The 25,673-nt window shown below is 36.4% G+C and overlaps 2 protein-coding genes across 2 annotated transcripts; both read right to left on the bottom strand.

Annotated features, from left to right (window-relative positions):
- Positions 1–1,097: 1,097 nt before the first annotated feature.
- On the bottom strand, positions 1,098–2,354 carry LOC131876623 (ATP-dependent DNA helicase PIF1-like). Its single transcript, XM_059222063.1, has one exon. The coding sequence runs from the start codon at positions 2,352–2,354 to the stop codon at positions 1,098–1,100; it is 1,257 nt and encodes a 418-aa protein (XP_059078046.1).
- Positions 2,355–3,283: 929 nt separating this feature from the next.
- On the bottom strand, positions 3,284–9,210 carry LOC131876622 (uncharacterized). Its single transcript, XM_059222062.1, has 2 exons — positions 8,769–9,210; positions 3,284–5,193 (listed from the first exon to the last, which is right to left on the bottom strand). Exons 1-2 carry the CDS (start codon positions 9,208–9,210, stop codon positions 3,284–3,286), a joined length of 2,352 nt encoding a protein of 783 aa, XP_059078045.1.
- Between the last annotated feature and the right edge of the window lie 16,463 nt (positions 9,211–25,673).

Genomic DNA, 25,673 nt, shown 5'->3' with positions numbered 1-25,673 from the left:
AATAGTCTACAGATTGAAACAGGCACAACGTAGTTAACCATACAATAGTAATTTGTATTACAAGCAAAAACAAGAAGTGTAACAAATAAAAAGCATTTAAGAAGTAAACTAAACTTAAAAATTTTGGCGATGGATTACTTACTATCTGTAGAGGAATGAACATGCAGAGATGTTGGCTTGCCATCATCGTGGAGGATTGACATCGAGGAATTCATTATGGGTAGAACAATGTTTTCGAGATGTGGGAACTGGTGAAGTTGGAGATGCGGGAACCTGCAAAGAGGGGGAAAAAGAACTAATCAGTGGTGGTGATGGGAAAGTGAAATGTGCATAGAAAAATAAGTATGTAATAAGGAGAATGCAATAAAATAGAGAAGGCAACAAAGTGATGGAGATGCTTACATTATTTTTTAGGAATTAATGTAACCGAATAAGTAGCTGTCAGTGGGAAGCAACCTTGTCAAAGAAGTGAATTTGAGTGAACTATAAATGCTAGCAAAAAAATGAAGGACGTGGAATATGGAAACAATATTAATTAACTTTTAGGAGCATGTGAATGAGTTAACTGCAAGAACCCAAACATTGGAGTATAGTAAATAGTGAAGATGAATCTATACCATAGAAGTAAACAAGTTGATTGAATAAAACTGATGGAAAGAGGTAAGAACATACATTGTATAAAGAAATGAGGAAATTAAGAATGGAAAGATAAGCTTGGAAGCGTTTAATATCAGTTATAAGAAATGTGATTTATTTTACCTCTGCAATGGAAGTCCACTGGGTAGAATCCATAACTGGAATGTGGGCAAGGCAACTTGCCAAGTGCTTGAAAGTTAGTGGAGTACAAATAAGTAACTGTGTGAAAGTAAAAAATGATTGAAATTGAATATTCAAGAAAGAAAGAACTGTGAAGTGCAAATTGAGATATATTAGTATTTGAATGTATTTACTTGTGCAATAGCAGTGGATAAGCAAGAATGGTTGTTGTTGAATGGCAATTGCATGATGGTGGGCAACTCAAAGTGGAAAATAAGCCAGCAAGCATGTCATAGTTGTAGATTGCAATGTGGTGACATAGTTGTCTTGGCAGAGAGTTGTTACAAGCGAGCTTCTTCTTTCTTTCTTATGGTGGGAAAAACACTTTTTTGCATTTTTGCATACCTTTCAAAAGAGAAAGGCGAATGAATGCGTATACCATCAATTGTTTTGATCCTTGAGATAGTTGTAAATGTTAGGCCTTTCTTTTCACTGTTGCCTATGTCTATTGTAGCTTTATCCAATGTAAGTCCCTGAGATTTGTGAATAGTTATGGCCCAAGCCATTGTCAATGGAATTTGTGTACGCCTGCCTCGGGTAATTGGAGTAATGGGTATGTCATTTGGATGCAATGTATCCCATGGAGGGCCTTTATAATTTTGGAACTGTACAATAACAAATCTTGGCAAGTCTGGTGGTCTAGTATTATTTTCATAGATAATTTTTTTAACAAGGCCAATGGAGCCATTTACAAGGCCGACTTCAGTCCACAAGTTAGCTAACAACATCACTTGTTGATTGACACATAATAGTAGCTCTAATGGAAGTTGTTCATCATTATCATAATCAGTATTAGTCGGTTGCGCAATATGTGCAAGGCTTAGAGCAATGGGAAAATTTAATTCTTTCAACATTCTTTTGTTGTGCAATCTTGCTGATTCATTTGTTGCAAACAAATGGATTGATGAGTTGAATTCCTTTTGTTGTTGAACAATGAGATTTGTATTTGTTTGGTTCATTAAGAACTGCCAGTCATGTTTGTTAGGTTGTGCATCTCTTATGTTCTGGAGTAGACTTCTGAAGTGTTGTTGTTTAATAGAGACACCTTGATGGCGGAAAACAATATGCAATGTTACAACTATTTTAAACGAATGCCATAAAATCAGTGTTGTAGAGTGTGAAGCATAAACTGGTTTGTCCATTACGGGAGGGAGTTGTCCAAGATCACCTATGAGGATTATGGAGAGGCCACCAAATCTTTCATGTTGTTTATTAGGGAATGCTTTTCGTAGTCGGTTGTCAATCTTCAGTAGTAATTTTGGGCCTAAGAATCTTATTTCATCTATTAGAATATATTTAACATGCCTAAAATGCTCTTGGGATGTGAACAATGCTTGACTTGTCAAAGGATGCATTTCTTTAATAGGGATTCGAAGGCCTGCATGAAGAGTTGTTCCTTGAATATTATATGCAGCAACACCTGTAGGAGCAAGAACCAACAATGGATTTTCCTGAATGGCTGTAGAGACATTCAAATTTTGTCTGATGCAATGTATTATGAATGATTTCCCAGTGCCTGTCGTTCCTTGAACAATCATTTTGAGAGGTATTGTTCCAACTTGTTTAGGATGATGTTGTAGAATTATGTCAAGTGCAATTTTTTGTTGAGAGGAGAGATGGAATTTCTCATTGTCTATGGCTGGGACTTGGATCGTAGGGGGGGTGAAATTGTGATTTACTTGTAGATATGAATTGGGTAGCATTAGACTCCAATTTCTCATTTGCAATATTGGTGGGCCATGAGTAGCTAATATCATAGTCACGTCGCCCTAACATTTGCAATTCATTTTTGGCAAACTGATTTGTGGCTCCCATCTATGATAGGAATTCCCACTCATATAGATTTGATTCTTCTTGATGTTGACAATCATTAGTGTCACTATCATCTACATCTTGAGGTGGAAGGGCATGCATGACTTGGGCATCTACAATCGAACGTAGCCGTTTGAACTGAATTCTTTCCAAATGGCTATAACTTGATCTTTAGAAGTCCCTATTTCTGCTAGTATGTCACAGAACGGTTTGTACAGTAATAGTTGAGACCAACAGAAAATCTCAAACTCGTCACTATTTTCAATGGGAGGTTCCAAGAAGTGCGGATATACATTTACAATAGCTTTTTTCTCTCTAAGTTGCCATTTTGTTTTTTTACATTGTGGAACATATGAAAAGTCCTGTGCAGATTGTAGGAGAGTTGTTGTATTCAATTCAGAAGGGCATTGCATGTAAGCATGGATATAACTTGTTGATAGGTTTGTTTCATGATTTGATTTTGTGATACAATGCAGTTCTTTTTTACTAACATTAAGAGATATAAATTGTCGGCTATAGCTAATGAGTGGCAATTTTTGTAGCATGTGACAAGTCTCTTGTGCATTGATATCACGGTATGCTATTATGCACATCATAAATTTTTGGTATGTAGACAAGACAATATCTTCAGATTCACTTGCATTTACAATAGTTTTCAATATTTCAGTATAAGATTCCGATTTTTTTTGAATTTTGAAGCATACTTTGAAATGTATTGCAGCACGACTTTTCTTGAAGTTACAGGCTGGCAATCCATATTAGCACGCCATATTGAAAGCATGCAAGGGTTTTGAATATTCAAGCGATCATCATTCCTTGCAGTTGTATAGCATGGATTTTTGTCACTATCAAGGGTTAATGTAGATCTGTCTTGTTCAGGCCACAGAGCTTTGTAACGACATTGTAATGAATGGCCTTTTTTCCTAAGACATGTATTTTCTGTGCATTTTGTGTGTCTTTGCAAAGTATTTAGTAATGTCTTGTAATCCACTACAGGGGGCATTGAGAAAATCTTTGTTGTATCAGCTAAGCATGGATCATCCATTGCAGTGTAGCAAAGTGTATTAGTTTGGTCAACTATGCTGCGAGGGTTCCAAGAAGATACATATGTGTCAAAGAAAGTTTTTGCCATATGGACTTCATCGTCATTTGTCCAATCAATGATGTCCATATTTGGTGCACCAGGAAGCCATAGAAAACTATGAATATTCCCTAACCTGTGATGTTGCCATTCATATCTATACCAATGATCTTTTGTTTTGAACAATTTTTGAATAATTTCTTCTTGAAATATTGTAAATCTATTGTGCAAGTACAAGGATTTTATGTGTGGATTGCGGACCACGTTTTGTACAAGCTCTTTTCTTGTGGGTTGTATGTTCTGACCATTATTTCCATGGAAGAGGCTATGGAGGTCAGGCCATTTAGTATCAGCTGAACTCAATGTGAAAAAAAGGGTTGGTGTTCCCAATTGGGAGATAATTGTAGTGAGGTCTTTTCGAGATTTATTCAAATATGCTCGGGTGCCTCTAAGGGTTGTGCCAAGGCACAACAATTGCTTCGGCAACTGGTCATCAGGTGTGTTCTGCAGGTGTTCACGTAGCGCATGCAAATTGTTGGGGAAGTCATCCTCTCTATTAGTTCTAATAAAGACAGCTACAGATTGTTGGGAACGGTGCCGCATAATTAAATTGTATATGTAATAGTGAAACCTAACATGTTGCCCAAATCTTTGGTCAAAGTACCTTATTAAGTGGAGCACATACTCATGCAAGTGAACATGTTTGATATGCAGCTGCAATGGAAGGGCAACACCAGTCGGGAAGAGCGAAGGGAATGCCATGCTCAACAAACCTTCAATGTTATATTCATTTATCGGCAAGGAGTCTATTTGAGGCCAAGGCAAAACATTATCTTCGGTATCATGTAGCTGCAACATGGCTTTAATGGCTTCTAGTTCACGAGCTGCAGCTAGCATTGTTGGTATGAAGGAAGATGAAATTTTTGTTGGATAGTTATCGCAAGTGGCGGAACTATCTGCTGGTGGAGGAACACTCGTTTCATCTTCATTGTCTTCTAACATATGCATCATACTTGATACATATGTTGCAACATCAGGAAGTAAGTTCAAAGCATCAAAATCTATGATAACTTCCTTGTAGTACTGGTCATGTTGGATTTTATAAGTCAATGCATCCATAACATGGAATTTATTTACATAGCAGTCATATTTGGTGCCTTGAATATTGCTTCTTCGAATAATGAGGACTTCCAAATCTTGCAATTTCCGCGGCAAAGTCTTCGCAATTTCAGAGATGTATTGTAGGAAACTTATAGTGTGACCAAAGTATTTGTACTGGCCACCTCTTGCATGAGTGACTTGCAAAATAGGAGATACTCGAGCAATAAACATCTCCTCTACTTGGGTAAGCTTCTTTAAGACAAGTAGTTGTTCACTTGGGTCTAAGTTATTAGTTAAAGAGAACCGATGAACACCTTTTTCAGCAAAGCATTTGAGGGTGGCATTTGCGAATGAGCATTCCAATATAGCTTTCTTTACAAACACTACATGTTTGAAGTATTGACAATGAATCAATGTGATTGTGGAAGGATTTCAATGATTGAATGTATTCTACAGTAGAAAAAAAATCTATCGTAGATTGCTATGGATTTGCATTCTGCAATATTCTATGTTGGTAGATAGAGTGAGTTGTTTGTGTTGGATCTGTTTTATGCCTTTTCATAGAAAACAAGGAAGTTTCATTCAATTTGGCTGAAGTAATGTTGGGCATTACATGTTGCATAGCAGCACTTTCATTTGATATAACTGTCAATGGCTCTTTTATCATAATGGGTGTACATGGTGTTTGTAAAGGGGAGAGCATTTGTGAGTGGAGTCGTGCCAACTGGCATTTTTTCAAAATTTATTCCTTGTATTTTGTGTAATAACGACGATTTTGTTGACTTCTTTTAGCTTTCTTTATATTGAAGTCTTATGCGGCAACCTGCATTAGTATTGCATAGTTTTTGAATAGGTAGAGTGTATTAGTTTTTGAATGGAGAATTAAGAAGCACTATATTAGAGGTGTATACATACATTTATAGCAGTACATAGAATGAAAGCAAGATATATTCGTAAGTGCATACATGCATTTGTATGTTTATGCAATAAGCTAGATACATAAATGAATATGAGGCAGTATGGAACTTTGTAACACACACACACACACACACACACACACATATATATATATATATATATATATATGTATGTAGACATATATATACATACAGAGGCACCTAAACTTAGGCAGACATACACAGACACACACTTAAACATATATATGTATATAGCTATTGGGATATGTGGATATATATATATACACACACACACACATGGTAGCATTGTTGTTATTGTTTGAAATTGCACTGATTGCAAAGAAACTGTGCATCTCGGCCAGATGCAGAAGGCTGAAGAATTACTATTATTGTTTTGTCAATATGTGTGTGTGTGTGTATGGATGTGTGTATGTATGTTTACACACACATGCACATAGACACAAAAAAATACACAAACAGATACCCATATATGTATATAGCTATACACATATGTTTTGTTTTTCATGTTTGCAGAGAATAGCTCCAAACGGTAGAACCCCAATACCCTGTGAATGGTTCTCCACCCTCCACCACTGATTGGAGCAAACACTGATTTTTTATAATTGAACTCAAGGCAAGCGAATTGTTCATCTTGACCAAATGCACAATGTTGAAGAAGTACTATTGGTCTATATATATATATATATATATATATACTTGTATGTATGTATGTATGTATGTATGTATGTATGCATGTAGTGTGTATGTAGTGTGTATGTATGTGCACACACATATAGGAACAAACACACAAACACACACACACACACACACATTATTCCACCGTTGTCAATATCTTAGGATTTTTTTTTGGTTAAGGTGGCGAATATAAAATTTAAAGAACCAGGACAGGCAACAATTTTGTATTTGTGACTTGTTTTTTTATAGGAGAAGGTGAGAAATATAGTTCCCTTTTTTGCTGTGTATGGGCAGTGAACAAATACTCTAGAAGCATACATAGTAGTATATATGTTTGTAAACATTCACATGAAAAAATAAACGCACAGATATACAGATCCATATATATAGTTACATTGGATTAAAGTAAATTGCAATTCTATACAACAATACAAGGAAATAAAATGTGGTGCTTAGTGAAGAGCATAGTAGGTAGCATGGGTTTTTTTTAGTATAATTAAGGTGCAGCCATACAAAGGCATATTGATTTTCTGTAAATACACAAAGAGGCAAAATAGGACAACAATACACATATAAGTATTTATGACTTCAAAGAAAGACAAAGGTAAAATTGTGTACAAAAAGAAATAGACAAAATCAAGCGTAGCACACATATAAGTATATATGACTTCAAAGAAAGAGATTGGTAAAATTGTGTATAGAAAGACATAGAGAAAATCAATCATAGTTAAATATACATAAGAGTTTGTAGGCAGCCACACAGTAGGTAGTTATTTGTGTTTAGGTGGCTAATTGACAATAAAACATACAAGTATATATGCATGCAAAGACACAAATCTATAGTACTGTGTTGACATAGGCATAAACAAGATCTGGTATATGATTATATATTTAAAATTTTGTACACATAGACATATTCAAGGATACCATTAGAAAGGGAAGATAGATGTGTATAGATGCCTATGTTTGTGATGGGAAAAGTAAATTGCAGTTCCATACATCAACATAAGGAAAGGAAATGTCATGCTTGGCAAAGAGCATAATAGGTAGCATGGTTTTTTTAGTATTACAAAGGTGCAACCATACAAATGCATATTGATTTTCTGCAAATACACAAAGTGTCAGAATAGGACAAAAGCACACATATAAGTATATATGACTTGAAAGAAAGGCACAAGTAATTTTTTGTATGGAAAGACAGCCAAAATCAAGCACAACACACATACAAGTATATATGAATTCAAAGAAAGAGATTGGTAAAATTATGTATAGAAAGACATAGACAAAATCAAGCACAGTTAAATACACATAAGAGTTTGTAGGCAGCCACACAACAAGTAGTTATATGTGTTTAGATCGATAATTGACAATAATACATATAAGTATATATGCATGCATAGGCACAAATCTATAGTATTGTGTTGATGTCTGCATAAACAAAATCTGGAGTAGAACAAAAGTAAATACAAAATCTGAAAGTTTTGCACAACCAAGAAAAGTGCAAGGTTGCATAGTGATGATATAAACCACTTTCAACAATTTAGTTCTGTTTGTTAAAGGAAGGGGAAAACCACTGGCCAACTATCAATACACCAAAGATCAAAAGGCATATGAGTAGCATGACTATCTAATTGGTCTGGATTTCTGTAGCTGCACTCATCTGAGCAATGTCTGCAAGCAAAAGAGCACATTCAACCTGGAAATCAACAATCATTGCTTTGGTGATTGTTGCTTTGAGCCTTGTCTATGAATTGTACATGTCTGTTGTAATAGAGAGTGTGAAAACGAAGGAGCATAAGACTACATCTTTGAGAATAGTTTCAGGGGTTCTGTCTGTAGTCAAATCGTACTGCAACATGTAAAGGTCCTTGGCAGATATGTTCAGCAGATTTATGCCAACTTCATCAAAGGCAGTAGCCTAGAGAGAGCCTGTATGGTCTTGAAGCATGATCTGCAATAAGTATTTGTAATTGCATTCTGGCACATGAGTTTGGCATCTAGAACAAAACCACACATCATCATTTTATTGGATGCATTTTTTTTACACTCTTTGTCGTTAAATTGCAAAGGGCGGGCTGGATAGCAAAAAGAACCAATTTTTATGAATCTCACAACATTCCTAATAGTAGTTTCTACTGTTTTAGAGAGAACACTCATACGTTCTAAAATGGACGCGATTGCCATTCTACTTTATGGTGAGTTAAGCTGACCAACAACACAAGAGAGTGACAAAAGGTCAGTTGGGATGTTTCCTCTCGACATAAGGGCATTTGCTTTTGGGGTAGAAGGGTTTATATTCAAAGTGGTTGTTGCGGTTGTGTTGATCACCTTTCCATTGAAATAACCAACATGAGCATTACTGACTGCAAGGACCACAACTGTTTGGGCTGCATGCATACTCTTCAAATCTTCACCTAACCCTTCCTGTGTTGCCCCCCATAAGTTAACATCGATACTAAAAGTTGACATGTCTTTTATTTTCACAATCCTCTTTTTTACTGTGGTTCCATCTTTTCTGTAAATTATTGACGGTTCTCCAACATGAACCACAACACCAATAATATCAACTAAAGTATTGTTGCTGCAATACGTAATGTCATTGATTGGTGTGAAACGTGAAGCATTTTCTTTACCATCAACAGTTGCATCACAACGCTTCAATATTGAATTGTGGTCCAAAGTAATCTCAAGATTACTGTTAAGTTTATTCCATTTTGTCTTGGCCTCCCTAACGATACCTTTTGGTAGACAATAATATGCTCCTGTTTCAACCCTATGATAATGCATCTCTGCTATATCACCAAAGCAAGTTATTCTAATTTTGGTACCTTCAGCATCTATAATGTCAAAGCTAAATACTTGCCTAGAGGATTTTGGTGTACTATAGTGATGCATCTTCCTCTTGTTTGTGACACAGCCTTTTATTGACCATTTATTTTGAAAGGGGTTCAAGGCTTTTATGGGGCTGATATTATTAGAGGCTTCGCATTGGACAGGCGACACGTGTATTCCAAATTTAAGGGAACTCTTGGATGTGTTCTTTAAATAGGTATCTAGGTTTTCCAAACAATGGTGAATTTATAAATTTGACAGCAAGGTTGAATATTATGATAACCCTGTGAAACTGGCAAAATAATATGTTTAAGAATCAACATAGTGTGCAAAGGAACATTTTAAAAGGCAACATCAAACTCTGAGATCATATAAAACACCCTACCTTGAGTTCCAAATATTTCTACAAGCATAAGTTGTCAACGATAGTACATAACCTATCTTTAATGTCTTTGAATGCAATAGGTCACCATAATTTGGCGGCAGGATCAACAATTGCATGTGTGTGCCATCAGACAAAACAATCCTATATCGGACACTCTCATCTTCACTGCTTGTCAATTTTTCAAAAGACAAAAGCTGAAGTATTGGAGACGGGACATCATCCCCAACATTGATGGACAGGATTGCATGTGAGGTCAGTTGTATTTGTGGTTGCATATTCTATAAGGACAACAGAACAAATATAAGTACAAATAGAAGACAATGTATATGTGTATGAATCGACATGTGTATGTCAAGTTTTTTTGTTTTTTGTTTTAATCGCAATTCTATAAATTTGCACAAAAGGGCAATATACATATCTATGCATGCATAGAAGAACATAGATGAATGTATGAATGTATGTGTGCCCATGCATAGTCTAAAAGTGGAATAGTGGGATTCATACATACGGTGACAACCACATACTAAGCAATGTGCATCCCTATTTGTGTATTTACTTGCATTGATGGACGAAAATTCTTTCCAAAATAAGGAGAATAAATAGACAGTATAGGATTGTAAATCAAATGAATATGGGAAAATAGATGAACAAATAATCTCATCAAAGTTTTTGCAGGAGGCCATTCCGAGCCAACACAAGAGCCAGACACGGTAGACATAGCGATTTTTTTTCTTCTGTAGAGCCGTCAGAAGAAAGCAATTGGATATATACATTAAAAGAAGTGAACATCTATGAATATGCATACATATTAATGTAGATGCACACAGACATATATTATCTATATACAGATGTAGAAACATATATATAGACGCAAAGGCAAAGATCTAGAGAATGTTTTTGGCCCCCAATAGTAACACAATGATGTTCCGAGAAAAAGCCCTATTGGAATCATGGATGAAATCAACAAATTGGTAAAATTCTTAAACAAAAATCAAGCGTACTTGCCTAGATCAACATCTTCATGCCGAACTTTCATTTTGTTTGTTTTCTCTGACAGGCATCCATGTCACAATTATAGGCATTAATCATATAATTACCACTGAATATGTGTTAAGACATAGTCATAGTTGAGTTCAAATAATTGTGAGAAAGCCTTGGTTTTGGTCCACAATAATAACAAAATGTTGTTCCGTTGTATATTTATGGTGTAATCTCTGGATATTGCCAGAGCTGCATAGATTTGTTCAAGTAAAATGGCCTATTGTTTATTGTCCACTTGAACAAATGGATCTCAACAATTCAACCATCTTTATGTTCTCATTACAATGGGTTGTATATTTGTAGGTGGAGCGTAGCTCAACTACTTGTTTCATTCTAGTTAATTACCTTGGTGAGTAATTGAAACTTCATTGTCATTGGGTGTTATCAATGTATGTTCGTCAGGTTATTAACCTTCAAATGCCCATACAATAGACCCACATTAAGCAATTTAACCAACATGTCTGTTTATTTTAATTGCATCCCAAGGGCTTATGGTTTTATCGCATGTTGAAGTTAGTATCTGTTTGAAATTTAATGGCACTTAACGATATGAACCACAAAAATGACAACATATGTATACGATAGATTCATATCTAACGCCGAATTAGAAATAGAACTATAAAACCGAAGGAGGCAACTGCAAGGAATCCTGCTGAATTTGTTATTGATTATACACTGGTAATTTGCATTTGAGTTCTGTAGCATGCTAACCAGATCCTAAAGGGGACAACTTCCTAAGTACAAATAGTTTCCTTGCATGGGGTATGTGTGATGTTGATTCGTTTTCTCACAACTTTTTATCCATCTCAAGTGCTTGGAGCAATACAAAGCAAGCAAGAAAAATTACTGAACAACAATAAAAAACATTCAACAAAACATAACCTTTTTTGGCAAAAGGAAGACTTCAAAATCAAATCAAAATGCATTTTTTGTAAAGGCACTGAAGCTTGAAGGAAAATGTTAAAAGCATACACTTGCAAAGATCAAAGTAGAAATCATTGCCGACTTTGCTAAGTTCCACACCATAAATCAACAGAACACACTATATATATACATATATATACATACATGTGTGTGTGTGTGTGTGTGTGTGTGTGTGTGTGTGTGTGTGTGTATACATAGATATATGTATATACACACACACACATATGTATATATACATACATATATATGTATATGTATGTATATATACATATATATGTATATATACATACATATACACACACACACACACACATATATATATATATATATACACACACATATGTATACATATACATATATATGTATATGTATATGTATATGCATATATATGTATATATATGTACATACATATACATATACATATACATATACATATATATGTATATGTATACATATGTGTGTATATATATATATGTATGTATATATGTATACATACATATATACATACATATATGTATGTATACATATACATACATATATACATATATATATGTATATGTATATATATATATATATGTATATGTATATATATATGTATGTATATGTATACACACACACACACATATATATATCTGTCCACTTAATTAAATGAATATTTAGTATTTATTTGATTATTTAACCATCAATCAATAATTAATTAAATTAATATTTAATTAATTCATCTTAACCCTCTTTTCCTATTAATTAAATAAATTATTCAATTTATTTGATTTAATTCACTTAACCAAATTCAGACCATTAATTAAATAAATAAATCATATTTGTTTAATTAAATCTTCTCTCACATTTAAATAAATTAATATTTATTTTAAACCCCCAAAATCCCATCTCTCATATTTAAATAAATTAACATTTATTTAAATCATCTTTATCCTCCACCCACTTGCATTTTCCTACAAATGCAAGTTGCACAACTATTTTAAATAAATAAATTATTTATTTAAAATCCTATTTGTCCTCACCCACTTGAAGCCTTTAAAGGTTTCCCTTAAAGTCTTCAAACTTAATGACTTCCTTCTATTGTTTTCTTAAGCCTTTAATGGTTTCCCTTAATGTCTTCAAACTTAATGGCTTCCTTCTAGAGTCTTCTTAAGCCTTTAAAGGTTTCCCTTAAAGTCTTCAAGCATTTAATGCTTTATCTTCCTTTTTCTCATTTAAATAAATTAATATTTATTTGAATATCCATCCAAATGCAAATTACACCATTTAATTGAAATAAATGATTTTATTTTAATTGAAAATCCCAAAATTCCTCTCACTTGCATTCTCCTACAAAACCCACTTGCAATCCTAACCCCCTTCTAGATTCTTCTAACCCCTTCCTAATTAGCCTAATCCATCCCCTAAATTTTGTCACATTTCTAGGCAACTTGAAGTCACTTCTCAAAGCCCTCAAAGTCTTTGAAAGACAATTAAGGCTTTAAGTCTTCAAATGGTTAACCTCTAAAGTCTTCCAAACCATTAAAGGCTCTTACATAACCATTTATGGTTAACTCACCTTTTACCTTTGGTTAGAGACTTTCCTCCAACTTAACCATCCTTTTGATTCATGGGTCTCTTCAAAGCATTTATTTCTTTGACTAAGGTAACCATTTAACCCTTGCACATTCTTTTATCCCTTGGATAAAAGGAATATCCATTAACCTAACCCTAACCCAACCTCCTAGGGTAACCATCATGTCCCCTCAAGCATTTAATGCTCCTTATCTCTCCTCTCAAGCCTCCTCATGGTGACACTTATCAACATGGGATTGGGTTGAAAGTCTCACATAGATTGAATATCTTTCAATCCTAACCCTTGTTAAGATTGCTCAATCTTAACCCTTCATTTCCCCATTTCTTCTATAAATACAACCCTTCTCCTCAAGCAAAGAAGGAAGCATTAGAGTACTGTTGTTATACTAGTATTAGCATAGAGCTTTTTCATAGCATCACTATCTACACTTGCATAGCATTTGTTTATCATATTCAACCATCTTGAATCTCCATATGGCATCCATGGCTAGTGCTAAAAGTTGAGAGCTACACTCATTTGGGACTTGGAGAGGGGAGAAACAAGGGAGAAGCATCAAAAGGCATCATGGAAGCATCTTAGGGAGACTCTTCTCCTTTCTTTTGTTTTGTTAAACTTCTTTCATGCTTTTTTGAAATCTCTTTTGATATGTTTGGAATGGTTTTTAGTTCTTAGTTTTGGTTTTATGGTTGAAACTAACTTATTAACATTGAACTTTGTTGTTGCCTTGTCCCCATTTCCATGACATCATTTGGTGAACCCGACATGAATCGAACACACAACCTTCTTTTTTTAAAAAAAAAATTAGCTTTCTTTCTTTTCTTTTCTTTTTTTAGCTTTCTTTTTTTTTTTTTAAATAAACCTTTTTAGTTAGTTGCTTAGAATGTTTTTTTTTTTTTATTATTATTAAATGGTTTCTTTTTTAGAATAGACTTTTAAATTAGTTGTTTAAATTTGATTTTTTTTAATTAGTCTTTTAGAATTTTTATTTTTTTTAAGTTTCTTAAAATAGTTTTTATTTAAAATTAGATTTTTTTAAAGTAGTCTTTAAATTAAGATTTTTTTAAATTAGTCTTTCATTTAGTTCTAATTTAGATTTTAAAATAGTTTTTAGTTTAGTTTTCGATTAGATTTAAATTAGTTTTATTAATTTAGATCTAATTTGTTTGTTAGTGTGATTTGTGTTAATATGATTAATTTAATTTTGGGTTTACATCTTGTGCAGGACATAAGGAGTGTCTTTCTAACATATTGTTGCAAGTGTTGAAAGTGTCAAATTTGCAAATTTTTCCTTAATATGTTCTAATTGAAAAAATTGATCAATCCTAGGATAGTCATTCACATTGTCTTAATTTTGCTATCTTGGTCTAAAAATGAACATACACATTGCTATCTTGGATTAAAACGAACTATCATTTTTGCAATCTTGGCTAAAACAAACATTCACATCTTGCAATATGAGCTAAAAACGAACAATCAACTTGTTATTTTCTTTTTTTTGAGTTTAAAAAGAACAATCACATTGCTATCTTGGATAAAAACGAACTATCATTTTTGCAATCTTGGCTAAAACAAATATTCACATCTTGCAATATGGACTAAAAAGAACAATCAACTTGTTTTGTTTTTGCATAGCGATTTACTTCAAGCAAACATGCTTTTTATTAAGTTGACCAGGATTTCATTTTTCCTAGTTTACTCTACATATTGCCTTTGAAGCTAAAAAGAACATCATGGTTGTTGGAGCAACATCTCCAAATAGATAAAACATCATTGCAATGACAAGTTAAAAAGAACAAGTGTATTTTGTGTTTGGCACACTTGTGCAAAAGAGTTTGTCGAGTGGTCCTACTTCTAACACACACTATCCTCTCCCTTGGCTTTCGTGGTCCTAGGTGAAAGAGAAAAGTGTTAGTAACACTCAAGTTTTATCTTTTTAAGAGAGGCCTGCCAAGAGATTGATCACTCTTGGGAACGACCTCGTGCGGTAAATCCTTTGAGCCGCTATAGAAATCAGGTGAGAGCGAAAGCTATAGCCTTGGGTATAGTTGTTCCTACAGTGTAACTTGCCGAAAGGACAAATGGGCCCCACCACAAGTTACAAGGCTCTTAAGTGAGTCACTGCAGAATGAACTTATGTCCAAAAAGATCAAAAATCACTAAACACCTTTAAGTAGTAGCCCACCTGTTCTATTGATTGAGTATATTTGTGATAAATTCAGTGCAAGAGCATAGAAGGTTTTGCTCCCAAGACACTCACCATACATATTTCCTTGAGTAGAAACATAGCTTTTTGAAAGGTTACTTGTAGCCCGATAAAAGTGGTGACTCCCCCATCATAGGGATCATCTATTTGTTATGCTCATGCAAGACTTAGTATATCACATCCTTACCTGCCACGAGAGGATTCATAAGGTATGTAGTACCAAAGTCGAAGAAATATCAAGATGTGTGCTGAAATTATCTCAACTGACCATTTGACTTTAGGGATAAAGAGTGTTTAAAGTGTTTTCATTTTTGAGTCAAGACCAGTGCAAATTGAGCCAACTTTAGGCTTTGGAAAACACCTAAAATACATTTGAAGGAAAGGGTCATAAAAGTCCAAGGATTGGGTTGATCTAGACCCACACTTATTTGTGCCTTTTTTAGGCGACATTCTTGTGTTTGTGTGCTTGCTTTGTTTTCTTGTCAAAGAAAAATAAAAAAATCAATTCCAAAACAAGTATTCATCCAACACAAACATTTTTCAAAAACCAACAAAGGATCAAAATCAAACAACAAAAGTGTCGAATTATATGACCATTCTTCACTTCTTGAGAAAGCAGAATCTTCATCAACACATCAACTTGAAGAAAAGACCATTGAGCTCAAAGACTCTTATCAAAAGGAGGAAATTATTCTATCTTAATAGACAAATCTTTGTCTCTCATAAAGCCTTCTTACATCACATGTGTCTTTATCTTCAAGGGAAATCAAACGAATTTGATCCAGAGTCATTAAACCGTAGAGCTTTTACACAATATCGAGCTTTGAGTTATCACAAAAACAAAGGAGGCAAGATCAATTAGTACTTCTTTCCAGACATTTGCATCACATATAACGTAGCTCGGGAAGAACCACCAACTCCCAAAAGAGAAGAAGAAGAATTTGTCCCCTATGTGACACATAGTTTTTATTGAAGCTAGCATCTCATCCATTCCCACATTCACATCATCAATCCGTTTCAACTCTCAAAAAATTAAGAGGTTCTTGTCCTAAGTTCTATTTCAATATTGCTTGAATCAAACACAAAAAACATCACTTTTTAAAGTGTCTCTACATCTAGGATAAACTCATCCTAGAGGCATTTCTACGTAGGTTAAAACTAGTCTATAAGTGAATCCTCTCATTACTAGGTAGTTGGGTCTGTAACACATCTCAGATCTCTCTAAACCTTATCACATCAAACTTTGTCAATCGAACACAACAAGCAATTCAAGAAAGAACTTTGGTACCATCTACCTTTAGTGCTAGAGATTCATATGTGAAACACTTCACCAAACATCAATCTTTCATTTCATCACCAACTCATCATCATTTTCATCAAACTTCAACAAAAACTTATAAACAAAATGGCTCATACCAAGTCCAGGTCTAGACAACAAGAAATTGAAGAGGAAGAGGAGGAAAATATCAATGAATTCCAAGAAGCCCTTGGAGGAAACGTAAATGATGACAACCCAAGTACTCCTACTCCTGCGGCAATAGAAAGGGCACAACACAACCCTCTCTTTAATAGAATTTTTGATGAAATACTTAGGAGCAATGCTGATGCTCACTTTTTAAGACTTGCTCAAGAGGGGGCTAAACTACCCTTTGACTTTGATGTTGCACAACTAAGACAAGCATCCAAAGTCATAATGAGGATGAAAGAGGTCGAGAACACATCAGATATAACCTTCCTCAAGGTAATCCCCCACCTCCTCCTCCAAATGAAATATACATGTTGTGGCAACAAGTCAAAAATCTCGCCCAACAACTTCATAGTGGTGTAAAAACTAATCAATTTTCACTCAATGACATATGTCCCTATCCCTTTTATAGGAATCTTCATATGCCACCTTTTCGATGAGGGTTCGAAACACCCAAGTTCGAAAAGTATAGAGGAAAAGGAGACCCTCATGATCATGTTAGAGAATTCCATTCAGCTTGCCTTGAAGTGGCATACGAGGACACATACCTAATGCAAATTTTTCCCCAAAGCTTAGGAGGAACAACCACATCATGGTTTTCCCGATTACCCGGTGGCATTAGGACATTTGAAGAACTCATCCAGAAGTTCCTAGCACATTACTCACACAACATTGAACGTGATATCACAATGGCTGATCTATGTAACACTAAACAAAAATTGGGTGAGCTATTTTCAGTCTTTCTGCAATGATGGCGTCAAATGTCTAGCAGACGTTCTCTTCAGTTACCTGAATGAGAACTAGTGGAAATATTTATTTCCAACTTAAATGACGAAATGGAATTTCACCTAAACGTAAAAGACACAGACTCTTTCATTGACATGATCCCCAAAGGTCTAAAATGTGAGCAGGCTCTCATCAAAAAAGGGCTTATCAAAATATATAATGAACCAAAGGATGGCCCTCGTCCCCGCTTCAATAGTGACAAGCCTAACTTCTCGAACAAAAACAAAAATATCGTCAACGACGGTGTTGTGGATGCAAGAACTATCAAAAGTGCACAACCTGTGGTTCAATTTGCAGGATAGAATCCCCCACCTAAGAATAACATGGTTGCTCCTCTGAATCAAGGCCGCAACACATCTCAAGAGGAACCCAAACAATGTCAACAAAATTTTAAACCAAAACGAACATACACTCCCTTAGAGGAACCCATCAAAACAGTGTTACGATAGCTGATTTCTCAAAATCTGGTAACCTTACCCAAAACATCAAATTATGAACCTCAAGTCAAACCTTCATGGTGGAGGGATACTGAACATTGCGATTTCCATCAAAGGAAAGGGCATAAGATAAGCAATTGTCACAAATTGAAAGATCTTATTCAGGATCTTATTGACCGAGGTGAAATCGAAATCGAAGGACATGACCCAAAAACAACAAACAATGATCATCTTATGTTCAAAAATCCACTTCCATCCCAAGATCAAAGGGGTCCTTCCACTTCAGGGCGAAACACAGATACCACCAATTATACGCAAGCCGCATATAATTACACTGTGAATCACCTATATGATGCCAGTGAACAAATTGCAATTACTACCATAAAAAATCCCAGCTCCACTTGCAATGTTGTTACACGTCGCGACAAGATTACCATAAAAGCAGCTCCACAAGGCACCCCATCTATCCCAAAGCAGTATAACCTTGTGGACCAGTTAGACAAAATGCCCGCACTAATATCTATGTTAGAGCTATTGCGCCTATCTCCATCCCATAAAACAATCTTGGATCAAGCTCTCCAAGAGGCGTCAGTCCCTGCAAACCTAAATACATATTAGTTCCAAGCCATGATTGGAAATCTAAGGTCATCACCTTGTCTCACTTTTTTTGAGAGTGACAACTCCTCCTTCCAGCAACCTCATAACGCCTCACTCCACATTGAAGGGTTTATCAACCAACATAGGATCAAGCGAGTCTTGATTGACAATGGAGCAGGCCTTAATATCTGTACTCTATAATTAGTCACAACTTTGGGATATGCAATTGAATCAGTGGATCCCCGCAAGAAGATCACAATCAAAGCCTATGATGATGCAGAGCATTCATCCAAAGGAGCCGTGGTGCTACCAATCCCAGTGGGCCCTGTGGTGAAACACATCATCTGTCAAGTTTTGGACCTTCCTCTGCCATACAATTTATTGTTAGGAAGACCTTGGATACACGCCATGCAAGCCGTTCCATCCACCTACCATCAGTGTATCAATTTCCCACATAATGGTGTAGAAATCACGATCCTGGGCGATGCAAATCCCTTTGCATAGTGTCATAACATAAGTCATCAACCAGAGATTACCGTTCCCAACAATAGAGAAGCCATCTCCTCCATGTCATACGTAAGTCCATCCTTGCTTTTCAGTTCAAACACCACTATACCCAAGCGAGAAAAGCTCAAGATGAAAATAGCAGAGGAAGGTCTTGGGGAATATAATGTGAGCCAACTCTTTTGTGTGGGACAAATGCCCACTTCTCCTAGAACACATGGCAAACCTCAACGGTTACTTCAAACGCCACTGGACAAGCCAACATGTCCTTTGACACCATTCATCCTGGGAAAGAGTCAAGAAGAAGAAACAAGAGATGAGGACTTAGCAGAATGGATCTATAAAGATCCCATCACCACCGATATTACGCAAGCTAAGCTTCCCACATATCAGTATGGCAAAGGCCTTCTCATTATGCAAAGAATGGGTTATGATGGTCAGAGTGCTTTGGGACCCTGCAAGCAAGGACGACATGAACCACTGCAGCCGGAATTAAAGCCCAAAGATAACACAGGACTAGGCTTTCAAAAGGAGATCTTTCCTAAACTCAGATTCAAAGGGAAACCCAACAAACCACTATATCAGCCTATTACAAAGAGGTCACCTTTAGTTATATCAGCAGCACCATGCACCACACCAACTGCTCCATTAAGGCTAAAAATCCCAGCAAAACCATCTACAATACCCTTCATCCCACCAATCAAACCAGCAACCCCATCAACAACAACAATAACATCAACTATATCCGAACCCACAACAGTATCTACGACACCAACAATTCCAGCAGAAGCAGCAGAGTCAACACTACCAATACTCCCCGTATCGGATTCATTGATCCCCATAATCCTTCCTGCAGCACCAATCATTTCATCTACAAAACCGATCACACCTGTAGTGTTTAACTTAAAGGACATCCCAGTCTGGTATAGTAATCGGATATTGGAAAGCGACTTAGAGACTGACTCACATGAGTGGGAATTTGATTCCATACAACTTAATACTTGAGATGAGGAAGACACATGACTACCTCCACCCTGCAAAGACATCCCTGTTTACAGAGAAGCACAGATAAAGGCCTCTTGGGTTCTTGAGCTGGAAACATCTTCCACAGACCCTACGTCACATCCTATGCCTGATTCTGATAGGGAGAGTACCATCAACGACCTTCACCACAACGTCTTAACCCTCACTGACACATCTAATGAACTTAACCTAATCGATGAAGTAATGCCCATTATCCATCCTGAACTCATCAAATGGAACCAACTTAATCCCCCATGTCTTGACCTTTTCCAAAACGATGAGGCGATCATTGACTTTTTAGAACTACGGGATAACATACCAAGCGGGGATCACAAAGCCAGATTCACCATTGAACTTAATAGCGTAGCATACTTCGGGGCAGATGCCAAACCTTTCAGCTGCAAAAATATAACAATAAAAGATGGATCTTCTAGTGAAAACCACACTATGGCACTGTTTGACCCCACAAAAGTAAAAAGAAAGAGCGTATCCAATGGTGAAAACCTCTCTGAGGCGCCGGAGGATGAAAGGTTTGACATTCTCCCTTTTAGTACACAGCAGGAACAATCAACAATTCTCATTGAGGAAACAAAAGAATACAATGTGGGGACTCCTAAAATACCTCACCACATACATCTGGCATCTCTTTTAACTCTAGAGGAACAGCCTAAGTTTGTTGAATTCTTCAAAATGCGTCAAATCAACTTCGCATGGTCATATGCAGACATGCTTGGTCTTGATCCTGATTTAGTCATGCATCACCTCATAGTAGTAGAAGGAGCCAAGCCTATCAAGCAGAAGCTTCGCAAGATGCATCCTCAGATTGCAGTACTAGTCAAAGCAGAACTTAAGAAACTCCTGGATGTTGGTTTCATTAGACCAATTGATTATGCAAATTGGATATCCAATATTGTGCCTATCGGCAAGCCAAATGGGGGCATTTGTATTTGTACTGACTTTAGAGATCTGAACAAGGCATGTCCTAAAGATGACTTCCCCCTACCAAACATCGACATAATAGTAGACCTAACAATAGGACATGCCATGCTTTCACTCATGGATGGCTTTTCAGGATACAATCAGATAAAGATTGCACCAGAGGATCAACATAAGACAACCTTCACATATCCATGGGGCACATACTACTGGAATGTAATGCCTTTCGGTCTCAAGAATGCAGGAGTGACCTATCAACGAGCAATGACCACCATCTTCCATGACATGATGCATACCATAATGGAAGATTATGTTGATGACTTACTGGCAAAATCACTCACAAGAGAAGGTCATCTAGACATATTGGAGAAAATCTTTGACAGATTGGAACAATATCATGTTTAGCTCAACCCAAAGAAATGTGTCTTTGGAGTAACCTCAGGGAAGCTTCTAGGATACATTGTCTCAAGCAAAGGCATTGAAGTCGATCCAACAAAGGTCAAAGCAATTAGGGACATGCCACCTCCAAAGAACATCAGCCAGCTAAGGACACTACAAGGGCGGCTTCAATCTACCTGAAGATTCATTGCATAACTGGCAGATAAGTGTCACCCCTTTACACACCTGCTACATAAAAACATCCGCTTTCAATGGGATACCAGATGCCATCAAGCATTCTAGATGCTTAAAGACTATCTCATGAATACACCATTGCTGATCCCACCAGATCTGAGCAGACCTTTATTACTCTATATTTCAACAACTAATACAACATTAGGTGTACTACTGGCACAACATAATGCAGAAGGGAAAGAGTGTGATGTTTGCTACATCTCTCACACACTGGTTGGCTATGAACTCAATTACACCCTTATTGAGAGAGCTTGCCTAGTAGTAATCTTGGCAGCCACTCAACTGAGGCACTATCTGTTAACACACAAGGTACAACTCATTGCAAAGATTGATCCACTCAAATACTTACTCAGTAAAGAAGCATTGACAGGATGCTTGGCCAAATGGGTGATGATTCTAAGTGAATTTGACATCGAGTATGTGGATCGTAAAGCTATCAAAGATAAGTCATTGCAGATCAGTTGGCCGATGCACCACTCATAGGCGATCATCCCCTCATTTCCAATTTTCCAGATGAAGAGATATTCATGATCACGGCAGCACAACCATGGAAACTGTACTTTGATGGTTCATACACTAGGCATGGCTCGGGGGCAGGCATTTTGTTTATCACACCTCAAGCTGACAGCATCCCGAAATCTTATAGACTCACATTTCCATGCACCAACAACAAAGCAGAGTATGAGGCCTTGATCACAGGACTCAGGCTAGCCATACAATGGAAGTTACAAGAACTACAAGTATATGGCGACTCCCAACTGGTGATTCGACAAGCAACTGATGAATATCAGACAAAGGATGACAAACTCATGCCATACAAACAAATGGTGGACAAATTAAAGGCACCATTCACTACTATCACCTTTGAACAGATACCCAGAGATCAGAATCGAGCTGCTGACGCTATGACTACCATTGCATCTCTCTTGGATCTTCCACAGAATTCAACACGCTACGAGTTCTTGGTAGAACAACTTTGGATTCCTGCTTATGATATCCCCGAATCCGAGATGATATGTCACCTTATCGGTTCCGAATCCCCACGGTATGATGAGTTCTACACCTACCTCCGCAATCACACACTTCCTCCTAACCAATAGAATAACCAACGTAAAAATTTCATTCACCAAACCACTCGATATACCATTATTGTTGAAACCCTATATCGACGTAGTCTTGATGGTACTCTCCTTTGATGTCTAGAACAGGATGAGATAACAAAGGCCTTGGAAGAGGTACATGAAGGAATTTGTGGAACTCATGCAAGCGGTCTGTTACTAGCCAAGAAACTCATGCGCACTGGATACTATTGGCCATCCGTGGAAAAAGACTCCTACTACTTTGTCAGAAAGTGCAAGAAATGCCAAGTTCATGGAGACTTGATACATGCACCAACATAGGAATTGCAACCAATCACAACACCATTGCCTTTTTGTCAATGGGGTCTTGACCTTGTTGGTAAAATCCATCCATCTTCATCCAACGGCCACAAATTCATTATTACCACCACCGAATACTTCACAAAGTGGCTCGAAGCTGTTCCACTTACCCAAGTCACTAGCAAGCAGATCATCTCATTCATCCTTAATTACATCATATGCCGGTATGGTGTACCCATGTCTATCATCAAAGATAATGGTCTTCCATTCAAAAATTAGGATGTCTGTGACCTCTGTGAAAAATTTCACATCCAACACCGCTTTTCCACTCCCTATTACCCACAAGGCAATGGTTAGGCTAAAGCATCAAACAAGAACATATTGAGAATCCTAAAGAAGACAGTCAATGATGTTGATCGTGAGTGGCATGTTCAATTGAATCCAACACTATGGGTGTATCGAACTAGGATTCGAACCCCTACAGGTGCAACTCCCTACTCATTGGTCTATGGTGCAGAAGCTATTTTACCTATTGAGGTTGAGATACCATCACTATGGGTTTCCTTGCACAATCTCATCGACGATGAAGCATACAAAGTATCCCGTCTCCAAGACTTAGAGCTACTTGATGAGAAACAACAAGTTGCATACAATCACCTCAAAGCCTATCAACAACGCATGAGCAGAAGATATAATCATTGAGTTAGACCTCACACATTCGAGGTAGGTGATCTTGTTCTTCGAGAAAATCCTCGTAACCAACCAAACCGAGAACATCAGGGAAAGTTTGAATCAAACTGGCTGGGTCCATATGTTATTACTGTTGTATTTGGGTCTAGGGCATATCAGTTGGCTACTTCAGAAGGAGAACCGCTAGCAGATCTGATCAACAACATGCACCTCAAACGGTTTTATACATAAGCTACATAGAGCATCAGGCTCCCATACATACTGTCAAAAACATAAAAAAACATTTAGATAAATGTCTTGAAGAAAATACAAAAAAAAATAAAAATAAAAATAGTAAAGAGAAAAATCATGCATCCAAACGGTGAACAAACCACTCCGGTGGCACCTCGGGTAAGTGTGATGGTGAAAACCTGGCAAACAGGCGCCACTTGTAAAGGCTATGGCTCCATTGTCTTTTAGACTTGTTGCGATCACATCCACTACATTCACTCATCCATCTGTCCAAACCATGACTCGTTATTGATCTGCAATCAAGGATAATACTTCATGCATTTGGCATCCCACTTTTTCAGAGTCATGCCTAAAATTGGGGGCAATACCCTTAACCTATTTGATGGAAGTGGATTATGTATTACTTGTGATTCATTGATTCTTCGTTCAAAACTATCTCACAAAATCCAAAAACATTCAAAACTATCTCACAAAATCCAAAAACATTCAAAACTGTCTCTCCAAATACCAAAAACATTGGAAAATTATCTCACAAAATACCAAAAACATTCAAAACAATCATCAAAATACCAAAAACATTGAAAAACTATCTCACAAAATTCAAAAACATCATAAAACATCAAGATAAACAAAAACATGGCAACACACTATACATACGTTTTTTTCAAAACAGATATCAAAGAAAACATTGTGAAATACTCCAACGATGACCACTTATCACATCAACCAAACAATCAACCATCAACACACAAAATGTCTTAATAAGGATGCATCCTTCCTTACCAAAACAAAGACAAGATGACATTTTCTTTGACAAGAAAATTCTGTTTAAGCTATCAAAATACTTGATTGGATTTGTAGGTTATTCATTCGTTTATATATATATCAGGTTCCTACAACATTGTTTGTATGTCTTCTGCGAATTATTCCAATGAAGTTCTGGGGCATGTACTAATGGTGTCTACGTGGGAAGTTCACTAAGTTGCGTGATCTTATGCAAAATACAGTCATGGATCACTGCGGCTTGCTGACTACAGCGTATACCTCGACCATATGAGCATGAACCATTATGGAGGGTCCATATTCTTTATTCTTTATTTATGCTGCTTGCTTGTAGGTACAATGCTCCATCCTTGGTTCCTACTACCTCATCCACGCTCGATAATGATTTATCTCTTACTATGGTATGAACTTGTCTCAGGATATGATCGGCAAAAGATCAACGAGGACATTCCAAGTCATGCATGAAAGGAGATAATCCTTGTCTGTTCTGCAAGAAATACTCAAGTCAACTTGATCCATTATATCAAGTTGCTTGTATTAACTTGCTATATCAAAATCCATGAAAGGAATACTCAGGTCATCTTGAATCATTATGTCAAGTTGCTTGTATTTTCTTACAACAATTCAAAAGCTCAATGATGAAAAATAAAACACTATGGATTGTCATTCCATCTCATCTGTATATATTGCATTCTGTTGCATTCCATCCATCCATACATTCATAATAGCTGCATATCATAGGAATGCGTCATAGGTCCTCTATTTCTTCTATCTAACATCAAAACCCCCCTCACCCTCCCCATCTTGGTAATCAGCATCACATAC

Source organism: Cryptomeria japonica, chromosome 6, assembly GCF_030272615.1.
Source record: "Cryptomeria japonica chromosome 6, Sugi_1.0, whole genome shotgun sequence".
NCBI classification, from domain to species: Eukaryota; Viridiplantae; Streptophyta; class Pinopsida; order Cupressales; family Cupressaceae; genus Cryptomeria; species Cryptomeria japonica.
Note: the sequence above shows the minus strand (reverse complement) of the source record. Positions and strands in the feature narration are given on the sequence as shown.